The 13437-nt window shown below is 33.9% G+C and overlaps 1 protein-coding gene across 1 annotated transcript in view; it reads right to left on the minus strand.

Moving 5' to 3' along the window:
• LOC122401389 overlaps positions 1-13437 on the minus strand; it is a 42258-nt gene that overhangs the window by 9506 nt on the left and 19315 nt on the right. The window contains exon 2 of the mRNA XM_043403477.1: positions 2429-2679. Coding sequence (XP_043259412.1) covers positions 2429-2677 — 249 coding nt within the window. The 5' untranslated portion in view covers positions 2678-2679. The remainder of the gene's footprint in view (positions 1-2428; positions 2680-13437) is intronic.

Genomic DNA, 13437 nt, shown 5'->3' on the forward strand with positions numbered 1-13437 from the left:
TTATTTCAAAATGTTGGCTTAGACATGGAAAATATATTCAAATTTTGAGGAAATATAAACACAAAAAATGTAATACAATAGCATATAAGCAGGTGCCTAGAAAAACTAGTGAATTCTTTCTAGGAAACACAATTAATTGGAGTTTAAAGTTAATATCTGCCAAGAGTAACTTATAAAGAGACTTCAAACCATGAAATTTAAAATTGTTTGAATGGGCGTAACTGCATCAATATTATTCTACATACAAGGGTTGAAATTGCCTTCCAAAGTGTCACAATGAGAAGTACACAACAAATTTTATTGCACGAAAAATTATAGTGTCTTGAATATTTTATCTGAAAATGAAAAAAGGTATATAATCGAAAACTTTAAATGACTTGACACGATTGTATCGTACGTCAGCGAGTTTTAAAAAAGTGTTTTAACAGAAGGTGAGATATTCTACGAAGCCACGTTATAGTAAAGTATTCAAGTAACAGAGACGTTCGGATAATGACAGTTCCACTGTATTATTCGTATCCCGTATCACATTTATAAACAACCGATAATTACGGCTAGGTTGTACACCGCTATAGTATACACTAGTACCTTACGACATATGAGAGGGGGTTGACCCGGATCGATCTAAAAACGCTATAATCTTTGGAGGCTTCGATCAAGACCAGCGTTTCGAAACCCTTAAACCGCGACGTACGTACGGTTCATTACATCGAGGAAAAAAGTAAGAACTCCGACGAAGCGACGTGGAACATTGTATCGATCGTAGAATCGCTTTTGCAACCATTAGGGAAACCGCGATAATTATATCGTATCACGAGCTCGTTAATCGTACAATGGAGTTTCGAGGGAAACTATGCGAACAAATTGCTTTTCCATTGTATGGAATGGGAAACAATCGGCAAATACAGAAATAGAAGCGGTAATGGCCCATGGAATAATTTAAGTCTATTAAAATTCATGAGAATATTTAAAACTTGGAATTCGAGTACGCTATTAGTGTTTTGCATAATAGTGGAATACGCTGGAAATACCTGAAAAATAGTTACAATGTATCGAAACGTAAATACCGATTACGATGAGCGTACTTTTTCTCGTAGTAGGTGAATATTGCAAAATTGTACCACTTAAATTATTTTATTTTGTAACCTGGCCTTTATCAATTATTACAAGAATGAATTAATTCGTTGTAAGACTTTTCGTAACAGAGTTTGAGAAATTGATTCTCAAAACTACCTTTTATCGGTTTTCAAATCGTGCTTTCATTGAAAACAGTGTATTTGTGGACGATAATAAAATACATAGTTGAGGAAAGGACCTATTTCTCTAATACATATTTCGTCAATAATGAGAATGAAGTCGCGGTTGGAAGAATAATAGTTCCTATATTTCATTCTTCTCCACAGCTTACAGGAACCCATGATGCTCATTTTATGTACTGAACCATGTTCTACGTATCACTGCTTGCAGAATGCGAAACCAGTTTTCTTTACTAACACTTGCACCGCTATCGCTAACATAGTTACGCGAGAATCAGTCGCTGGGTCTTCTTAGACCCATACTCTATTTTATGTAATTAAATTTGTAACCTGTAGTAATATCGAATACACGTTTCGTTCGTCAGAAAATGAATTATAATCAATCTTACACCAGAAAAATTATAAAAAATAAAAAAAATAACTGATACCAGAGTCCAAAAGGATCTACCGACTGCCGTGTAAGCGTTAATAAAAACAATGATGCCTTCCGAAATATCTTATGAAATTATGTAATGTTTTAGCTTCAATATAATACGAAGGTTGAAATTTCCTTAGACACCCTTTTTTCTCAATATAATCCTCTCTCCAGCTTGGATGGTTCCCCAGCATCCACCCTCTCCATTCTTTTTAAAATACTTTGCATTTCCTTCCTGACAAATAAGCTCGAAAATGTATTCCAGTAAAACATCATCAAATTCTTTGAATTCAGATTTAAAATCGAGACGATTTGGAAGAGGTAAATAATAATGAAGAATATATAATACGTTAAATGTGATTAGACGTTCTAATAACAATGAAAGGGAAGAGATTTAGACATCCCTGCTCCATATGCTTCCCTCCTGCTCGGTCGTTAGGAAAATGTATTCCAGTCAAAATCTTTAAATTCACATTTAAAAAATTACCAGACGATTGGGAAGAGGTAAACGATAATGAAGAGTACGTTGAATGTGATTAGACGTTCTAATAACAATGAAAGGGAAGAGATTTAGACAACCCTGCTCCATATGTTACCCGCCTGGTCGGTCGTAAGGAGTTCTTTTCTTTTATTGAATTAAACTTGCGCCAAGATTTTTCTTCAATGGCACCGTGACACTAATCCCGACGCACCGGTGTGCTTGATGGTTTCGACGAAACGTTTATCATTGTCGCTGGTTAAGAAAATGAAGTCTTACCTGTGCTGTGATCGGATGATTTGTGTGTTGTGTGTGCATGGTTGCCCTACTTGGCGGTGCGTGCAGCCAACAGCACATTGCGGCACATATGAGAAGAGCCCCCGCGATTATGCAAGCAACACCGACATATCGTACCGGTTCAACGTAGTTCTCGGCGAGGCCTAACCAGTTTATCAGAGCTCCAACGCAAAGGAGAACCATCCCGTACCTGTACGGACGCTGCGAACGCCTCGACTCCTCCAAGGACATTGCTGAAATCGCAAACAGAGATTGTCAATTTTACAACTCGTGGTCTCAGACGTCGTTCTTTTGGCCGCGGATACCTTCGAATTCTCTCGGGAATAATAAAACCCGAAGGACAAGTTCCGCGGGGAAATTAATGTTTCCTTATTTGGTTTCGTAACGTCAAGACCGTGTGTTTCCTGGTCCATCAAGGTGTGTATAAAATATGGGGTGAATAAGCGAGATATTTTATTTGAATTCTATATAAATGCTTGGGATTCGGAAGTGAACAGAATATTTATTCGATCTTGTTGCGGGCAATCAGGGAAATTAAATTTGAAATTTAAATTCGATCGAACGCTTCGACTAGAGTTCGAATCATCTGCTTAACCCCTTAACGTTCATGCCCGAGTCTGACTGCTTTGAAAAACGATATTTGTTTAATCTAATGGTTTAAGGGATGATAATATTTGTTTTTCTTCAAATTATACGTTGGATACAACATTGTAAATAACAAAAACCGCAGTTTTAGAAACAAATCCAATAAAGAAAACTGATCATTCTTGGTTAACTCGAAAAATATGAGCGTTAAGGGGTTAACGAAGTGAAAAAATATATATATAGTCTAAAAAGATATGATTTGGTTTCGTAACATCGAGACTGTGTTTTTTAGTCCAGCAAGGTGTATATAAAATATGAGAAGAAAATAAAGGAGATGTTTTATTTGAATTCCGTGTAAATGCTTGGGGCTCGGAAGTGAACAGAATATTTATTTGATTTTGTTGTGGGCAATCGAGGAAATTAAATTTGAAATTTAAATTCGATCTTCTACCTAACGAAGTGGAAAAATATATACAGTATACAGTACAAAAAAGGTGTGAATGTATAAGATGAAAAATTGAAGGTGTATTTAAATTTAATCTACCTGCTTTGGATGATGTTAATATATTCTTTTTTTTTATTTTTAGAGTAGTTGATAGAAATGTTGGAATTGAATTTAAATTTTGAGTTTAATTTCCTCGATTTGCCCGTGACAAGACTGAATAAAGAATTAAGAAATTTGTTTACTGCCTTAGCATAACTGTTTCTTTACGATCGTTTTTAAAGATTGATTACTTCTAAAGAGGTCATAGTACATCTACGATCGAAACGTGGTATTAATAAATAATTAACTCTACTATGTTGCCCGATAGAAACCAGTAATACATAACTGCTTTACTAAGAAAACAGTAAAAAATGCAAAGAGCGAAACAATACTTTTAGTAAAGAAAATGTGAATAAATAAACATCTCTTGGTTTTGAAGTTTAACGAATACATCAATATATTTTTGTTATATCACTTTAAATAAACCACTTGTCTCATTTAACACGTTGTCTTTCACGTCATCTATATATGGGTGACAGATCGGTTCATTAGGAGCTGACAAAATTTATTCTCAAGATGAAATGTTAAAAAGACAAGTCTAGATAGGACTTATGAATTTTAAACGAGGTTATAAAAATAGGAATTACGTCAAAATTTAAATCAAGTAGTTTCCAATTGTCTGGCATACGTCTTAATAAATATTACCGTTGCTAATTTTTAATTGAAAATAATTATGCAATTGGTCACTTGAATTCTCATAATTATACGTATAGTATAGTAAATACAATTTATTTCCTACTTAAAGAATTTCGAATAATATTCTATATTCGATGAATCAAACTCATTAAAAATAACTGAAATGTGAATTAATTAAAATAAATATAAAATATTTTGCTTATAAATGTCAGACACAGAAATCCTGTTTCTTCTTAGAAGAGCATTTACCTTAGTGTTCGAGAACCATTAAATTATAGATAATATTTTGTCGGAATATATTAAAAATAAATGTAATAATATTTAATTGAAGTTGAAACCGCTGAAATAATTTATTACATTGGCAATAAATAAACAAGCAACGTATACTCTGATAGTGTCGATGGCAATACCTCAGACATACGCAGAGTCTATTTTTAGGTAATATTCCACTTTCGTGTCTCGATTACGTTGATGTACGTGTACAGAGAGCGACGTCTATTTATGGGATTGGCCAGTTTTAGAAAATAGAGCTATATATAAGCACGATAAGGATATTGCCACGTACTTTATTTCCAGCTATACGGTATTGATTCGTACGGTACGCGATGACATGTATTGTAGTAGAAACGCTAAACTTCGCCTCGGATTACGCAGAGTGAGCGATATGTGTTTCGAGCCGGTTTGTAACTTCCTAGGAACATCCGCAGAGTCTCAAGTTCCATTTTTTTTTAACCTACCAGCATAATGTCAGTTAACTTTATTGCTATAAAGTTCCTCAATGTAGCTTTTCATGGCAAAAGTTTTACTTTGTTCGCTTTAGTTCGTGAATAGTTCAAAGTTCAAGAATATTTCTTTGCGAGACAAAAATCGAAAATTTCGTTTGATTTTAAAATTAACAAAGGAATATAACGTAATAAAAATATTAAACAGAAATTCTAATATAAATTATAAAATGAATTTATATTTCACGTAGAATGAATGAAAATTAAAATTGGTTAATTAACTAAAATTCTGAACAACAGTTTGCTTCGATATATGCCACTGATAAATCAGTATACTGGGTTTTTACTCGTCTATCCATTATTTAAGTAAAATTTTGCCTGTTTCCATTTTGGAGCCGAGGGATTGCATTAGTGTTCATGCTCGCGGGAGTCGAAATGTAATTCGTTGAATATGAACGATAGTGGAATCATTTACGCGCCGATACCTAACAGGTTAAAGGGACGGAACTTATTTTTCGAAGTAGGTCAGTCGAACGAAGCAATTTACCGTTGTGTGCCACCAAAAGTGACGCAGTAAGCGTATCGGGAATTAGATGGTGTGTAAATAATAGTTTCCAAGGGGAAAAACAACCGACCGTGCACGCACTTACTTACATACAATCGCCACGAGGACGCTTATTATTCGCTGTAGCGTCGAAATATCAATGACCCATTTTCACACTGTTTTATACTTGGAGTGACATCCTTCAACCCAAACGTAATGTCAATCCATCACTGTGTTTCTTCTACGATTTTTTCCGTCGAAGGTTATCGTTCGAGGAAAATCAGGAATCTTTGATGTCACTTATCACTTTTTAATTATTATCTGTTCATTATGTATTTTGTACAATTGCTGACGTACTTGATATCAATCACCCCACATTACTAACAAATTCCAAAAGCTTAATTTTCTCTAAGACTACTGGTAGTAAATAATTTTATGCAAATGAAAATAAAATTAACAGATATTCGTTAAGTAAACTATAGATATTGTACTGACAATTGTTGACACATTACCTATGTGCGATATAAAAACCAAATGACTAATGCTCTCGGTATCTTATATAATTGTCTATATTATATCGCGTAAAAGTAAACAAGGAATATATTCATATGACACAATTTGTCAAACGTTCGTGTTACAGTAATAAAATTAACACAGTCTGTACTCGTTTAAAACTGAGTGCTCTTAAATGTCAAAATATGAAAGTCAAATAAGTCGATACAAGTTTTTAAAATTTATTCGAGTTTCTTGTTTAGGCATTTAAGACCAGTCAGTTTTAAACGAATGTTGAATACATTATAAGTGAGAAATAATAAATATATTTTTCAATAAAATTTTGTCCATGGCCAAACAAGAACAACAAAAATATACGTCATTCGGTTCTTGCAAATGATCATACGCGATATAACTAATTTATACAACTTTTAATATGCTAATAGAGAACGCGTAGCAAGTCATCATTCATCAGCAAGTCATCAGCAAGATCATTGATGCTGGTGAATTTCTATTTTAAAGTTTCCAGATAGTTAATAATGCTGTAAAAGCAACCTTGACACTTTTAGTGTGTGTCGACGAAAAAATTCTGAAATTAATTGGGGGGAATATTTAAACGGACGTGGTCGTCTGGCAGATTTGTGAAAGTTCAGTGACGTCGGTTCCAACAACGAGGCGTTCGTGTGTACGCAAAAATATAAATCGATCGTCCATCGTTTGTTTTGAGCGTCGAAGAAATACGCTCGTGTGGAGTAAAAGTCTATAAATATTCTTGCGCTGTGCGAAAAGTAGGGTATGCGAGAATGAACATACCGCAAAGGTAGGCCATCTCGACATTAGCAATAGCACGATCGATATCTGTCATTTCTCTGTCATGCTACACGCTATTTCAGAAAGAAGAACCGATCAAATATTAACGTGCTCATTTTGCTGATATTCTCGCACCCTGGAAGTAATATGAACGAGAACAATGTCCGCTGATAAGAATCAGGCACACCGTTCTTCCAAGAATCGTGAAAACTGCACGTGTAGCCGGAAATAGCATAAGAATAGGTTACGGTACTGCTGATAACATATACATAAGTTGATTAATAGATAGAGACGACGTTTCAACCTTATACTGGATCCTTTTTAGAGCTCTTAGGAAAAGTATACAATATATTGCAATTTGATGCAAAGCAACTAAATAGTAAATTATAAAAAATATAGGATTCTTAAAATACTTACTAAACATATAGCTGACATATATGGATTTGAATTAATTTGTTGGTTCTATTTTAAAAGTATAATACAGAGTTGGGTCGTCAGGATGGTAAAACGAAGTACTCCAAAATTTCGTATTATACGATGAATCATGATGATCCCAATCTATAAAATTGTAATCTTTAAACGTCAAAAATATATCAGAAAGGAAAAATTGAGCATGCAAAACGTTTGCGCCTTGAATGTCGCTCTATTCGATATAAAAATTGAATCCTACGAGAATGAAAATAGAGGGAATTTTGAAAACCAGCGAAAAATTGAACACGTTTTCTTTGACTTTAAAAAGTTGAATCTTAAAATAAATGTACTTATCTTAATTAGATATCCCAGAAATTTGACTGTAAAATGAATGTAAAATCACGAATGAATATGACAAATTGCAATACGTACATTATATTTTCACAACGAATACCAGATTATTAAGCCGTGTTTCTCTTTCTTATAAATAAAATATCATTGTTTTCATTCCCCTACTAATATGACGCTCGAGCGCTGATAATTCGTGCCTCGACATGCATCACATATTCTGAATGACTAAAATATAGATGGGTCTATCTACGGTACACAGAGTTATGGCTTTATACTCAGGATTACACCTGATAACGGGACAGGAATCATAAAGATAATTTTTTAAACTTATCAGTCAGTCGTCGCGAATAAGTTTACTTAAACTCACGCGGAAAGTTTATAAAGGGTCTCCTCTTAAGCGGCAACTGAATATAACGGGCGAAACTGCCTCTATCTTATCATTCCACCAACTTTTACGTAATGTTCGTTTCACACGTAGCGAAAATAATTTTGCTCAGGCGATTGGAGACATTTAACGATAAAAGAGTTTAACGATGGTAGAAAGTTGATTTGCTGGGAAAGCACTAAAATCGATTCATCCAGGGAATCAACTTTTTCCTATACATAGTTTTTGTATCGTTCAGAGCTGCTCATTGTCTTAGATTCTAAGATCACCCAGTACATTACACGTAAATATAAAAGTAGTACGGATGTATTCTTCGTTCTATGTGTTGTGTACACCTCGAAATGCAGAAGAAAAGAATGTTAGCAACGATGATTCGAGTGGAAAATATTTATAACTAAACATAACGAAATGTATATGAATCGGAGATTTTCAAACTACTGTTTTCAATCATCTATAAAAAGATTGTATCCAGCATATAGAACCTATCGCGTTGCCAATCGCGAAAATCGAACGGACACCGACGAAATTCAGATAAAAAAGTCAAATTCATGTAATCTGGTCGGATGGGAGTGGTCGATTGGGATTACACAATGTCCAGTATACTCTGGCTTCCCTTATGTAATTATGATAATTTAAACAATTACCATATTTAAGAGGAAGGTTAAACAAGAGAGGCGCTGGAAATTATCATTTTTCTCGTTTCGATAGCCCATTAGCAATCACTTCCTGATTTCGATCGATATCGAACGTTGTCGTTAATTATTGTACGTAACAATTTGCAATCACGTTTGCGATTACACGACGTTATGCACGATTTTCCGGAATATCAAGAGATCGATGGCTCAGCATTTTTCAGCCCGTAGGGTTATTTGGTCGACATTATAAAGAACGATGTTGCCAGTTCCGTTTATTCTTATCTGGGGATGTGCATTGTTCGAAAAATGTTCGCGTTTCTTCGTTAAAATCACACGCACGGCGCTCACAATGTCAGCAGGAACAATGAGCGAGTATACAACGCCACAAAATATTACAAAAGCTTGGAACATCGATCTTTAAATAAAGATGAATTTTGCTCTCACATATTGAAAGAACATTACTTAAAATCAAATTCTATCTTAAAACGAATATATATAAGAAGTAATGATCGATTTAATTCAATCTTGAGACGGGAATGTATAATTCAAATATGAATCAAATTCATTCAGAAATTTAGATACGATCGTGTTATAAAAAAACAATTTTGACAAATATTCTTTTGATTTCGTCAGTCTCGATTCTTTACTTCTTATTAAACTGAAGTTATTAAACAAAATATTACAATCTAATTTTAGTGTAGCTCAATATGTAATTCGCATAGTACATATAAAATGTCTTATATTTTAAGAAGAACCAATATCAGCAGAATGTAAAATCGTTATGTTTGGGCTGCAGGTATATTCAAAGAATGTATACAAATGTCAATTGTTTATTTCTCCAAACAACGGCGCACTCAACTTTTGAGCGGCGATGTAGTCGTGAATCTTTTCATCAGTAGAATCGTGCGTGTGGTAGTCAGACATGTCCCCTGTCAAGCTTTATCTTTGTGCCTCTTGCACGTTCCGCGAACAAGTTGCTATTTTCGTTGCAATGTAAACTTCGCGGTGATCCTTCGATGAAAACAAACAGCAATTGATTAACCTTCCCGATGTTTTTCGCGGAAAAAGATAAGAACTCGAGATTGAACGTAGAACTGATTAAGCATTGTGTTCGATGCGTTCTTTGCTCGACGAAATGCGCAACGGCAACAGTAGCTCCGTGGTTTTCTTCCATTCGAGTCCCCTTTCGACGCCATCGTGCTTTTACGTTAAAATATCTCGCCGATCGTGCATACTTTAAAGCGATCTAAAGCACCGACTTAGCAAGGGGATGTATCGCCCGGTGTCTTATCATTAATTTCGATCGGTTCTATATCTATCGCCAATGACGTCAAACGTACGTCTACAGACGTACGAAATTGGTTGATATTTTAGCTTCTATGGAAACTTTCGTACATATTCGTAATCGAGTGAGCAATTACGACAATTTGCATAGTCATCGAGTTTCAGATGAATTACCTCTTTTTTATCGACAACCGACTGCCGCAGTTACAAGTAAAATTATAGGACATTCGTAGCTTTCTCTGTTCGATTAATTATATAAGTAAGAAGCAGCAGTGTACCTGATAATATTAGTCAAATGGGATTAGTTATTCAAAAGTAAAAAGTATAAATAATTTATGATTTCATGTGAAACAAATTCAGAATATTTTTAAAATTCTAGATACACATTTTTCAACATTTATCGAAATTAAATAACGTGTACTTCATTTACAAACTTCATTTACAAACATTACTTCATAACAAATCTCAATTTTGGAGGTCTTGTAACTATTAAAGTATATTTATGTTTAGTGTAACGCGCAAAAAAATTATTGCATCATGTCATTGGTTAAAACACACTGATATTACGAAGAAAGTGGGAGAAGATTGTAATTTACAATGCAGATATTTGCTTATCTCGAGCGATCAGTCACGTTAAATAACTAAATCGCGGTTGTGTGTGACTTTTTACGTCATTTTACCGTGTATCCAGAAATGGAACCATTTCGTAATACATATATTAATCACATCGATACGCATCTACCGTACAGGAATTGCAATATCTCGTCCCGATATCACTGTCCTTGATTACTTTTAACTATTGTTTAACCTCAAACTCCCCACTGGTGGAACATGTGTTAATTTGCGCAACTATATCCCCCGATACGGTACAAATATCAATATTGCAACAACACGTAGAAGCCCATAGCATTGCCACGAACGCATTTTGCCTTTGCAGTCACAAAATCAATCATGAAGTACTTGAATTACGTCAATGAAAAGTTTTAATGCTCGCACGGTTATCGTTAAAATAATTACGCGGAAGAAAGTCAGCTTAGAAAAGTATTTCCGTTATCGAAGAATTATATACTGATAATTAATCGTAAAAGGCTATTAATTAAGAAATATTTTTTTCAACGTCTAAACTGAAATCATAAATTCTCAACTTCGTTGTTATTTTTTCGAATTATAATACGTGACGGAATTAAGTAAATTAAACTCTGATACCGCTGAATTCTTTTGAGCAACACCTTATCGAATAGATTCCACTTATATTTTTTGATTTAAAACGAGCGGAGTACAACAGGTGATTCTCATGCATGCATAGTTCTGAATTAATGATCCTTTTCTTGATTCAGTTGTTTGAATGATAACGAATCAATGGCACGGAGATGGAATTCCCGCGATAACTGATAAATCCTTGAGTAATTGCGCAACGTATTAGCACCCGTGATAAATTGCAATACACGAAGCGTATTTATTACAGGAACATCAATGTATAACCGAGTTGAGAGTAGTTTAGATCGCTGCTCGCGAACGTAACCGACGCTCGAGCACTCCTGCAAAGTTTGTATTCAAATTCTCGCCGCTCGATCGAAAGAAAAATTATTCATCGAGAAACTCAATTGCATTATTTGATAACAACAAATTTCTTTGTGAGCAAAGTAGGCTATAAAATTCGATATATAATAATAATTGTAATAACAATAACAATAATAGTTCTTTATTGCATCAAAATTGTGTACGAAGGAAAGAAATTAATATAAGGAGTAAAAACAGAAGAAAAAGAAAATTGATACGTTGGCAATAAAAATAAGTATAGGTTATGGAGTGATAAACTTAGATAGAGTAAGCAAAAAGGAAAAGTAAGGAAAAGTAAAAAATAAATATATATATTACCATATTCATTATGTATATAGAGTACATATATTAGCAATTATCTTTCAATTACATTGCATAAACTGGAATCTGATTACCGAAGCTATTTAGTTCCATGAGGTCAGTTACATGAAACAGTTCTTTTTAAAATAAATTACCATTCCAAAACATATGAAGTACTTTCTTTCGCGTGTTATTAGCGAGTCCCCTTTACAAGCAATCAAATAAAAAAAATAAATAAATTTGATCGATTCATTTCTCTGACACACGAGGTAAGCAAGAATCAAAGAAACGCTTAATTTATAGCATTATTTTCGCAATCGACTGGTGCGAATCTATAATAAGATGTAAATCAAAGTCGAAAAGATCGTACACGTTTTGCATGCTAAATATCCGAGACGCGTTCTAACTATAGGAATTACGGTTTGCTCTTCGTCGATGTATTCTATTTTGCTTTCGAACGAAGATCGATTCGATCGAAACAGCGCCATTTGCAATTAAACACACGTGCGAACGATTTTTGAATATCACATTGCATTCCTTCAAAGAATTCGTAATTCTCACAATTTAAGTTGCAACATTTTGTGCTCACCGAAACACACACGTGCCACGCGGGAAACGTGATTGCCAACGTGAGAAACGTGAGCGACGTGCAGCTGTCTGCGAGCCGAATTAGTACCTGTTGCTATCGACGTGTCTCTTATCGACGTCTGTCTTTAGATATTTATTTTCTAGTGACGTGTATGTTTATCACACGTCGATACGCGAAGTATAAGAAAATGTCACTTAACTATTTACATACCAGATTTACCACCAACGCTGCAACAGTGGCGCACAATATTTTTTGTTATCGAGTCGAACGAAATAAATTAATATTTTCGTTGGCCAAATGAAATTAAATAATTATTTCTCGCAGGTGAAACGAGAAATAGAGATTAGAAAACAATTGATTTTTTACCTTTACCGTGGGAATTTCTTTATGTTTCAACAGCATATTCTGTAAGTTTAGAAATTAGTCCAGAGTATTGCAGTCTCGGAATATGATTTATAAATTACATCTCTGTACTCGAAGTATATGTATTTTTAATTTGCTTTCAACTTTATTTTAATAGCGTAAAACATTGTAAGTGAAACTAATATGTATAATGTATACTTGAAGTATTTTTAGATTCGATAATACCGCTCGTAAGAATCAAATTGAGCTTGAAGATTTATTTATGTGCATAAATTGTAACTAATTATATGTAATGAATTTACGTTTCACTAGAATAATCCGTGGTTTATTCCTCCAATAATTACGCTGTACTCTTAAATGCAAATTTTCTATCTTCGCTTCCGTATCGTTCATTCGTTTCGACGACTTCCGGAAAGCCTAATGGAAACTGCGTCCTTGAAATGATTGTTCTTCAATTTAACAAATAACACGAATAATATTGAAGTAATTACGAAATAGAACGAACAAAATGAATAAATTTTCAATATATCAAATTATTTTCATACATCAACTAAATTCATTTAATTAGCATGATAATACAGACAAATTTATCCTGCAACTTTTCAATAATTTCAGAATGGAAAAGTTAAATAGAACTCATTTATACAAATCGATTCCTCTTATAAATCTTATAATTCTGTGTGCAAAAGGTGCAGCAAAAATGCAACTATATAACTTCCATATTTTTGCATAGAATAATGAAATAATCCACTTGTGCAAGAAAATAATATAATTCCTTTT

Source organism: Colletes gigas, unplaced genomic scaffold (assembly GCF_013123115.1).
Source record: "Colletes gigas isolate AHSC1104 unplaced genomic scaffold, ASM1312311v1 Colletes_gigas_Sc00024, whole genome shotgun sequence".
Taxonomy (NCBI): domain Eukaryota; kingdom Metazoa; phylum Arthropoda; class Insecta; order Hymenoptera; family Colletidae; genus Colletes; species Colletes gigas.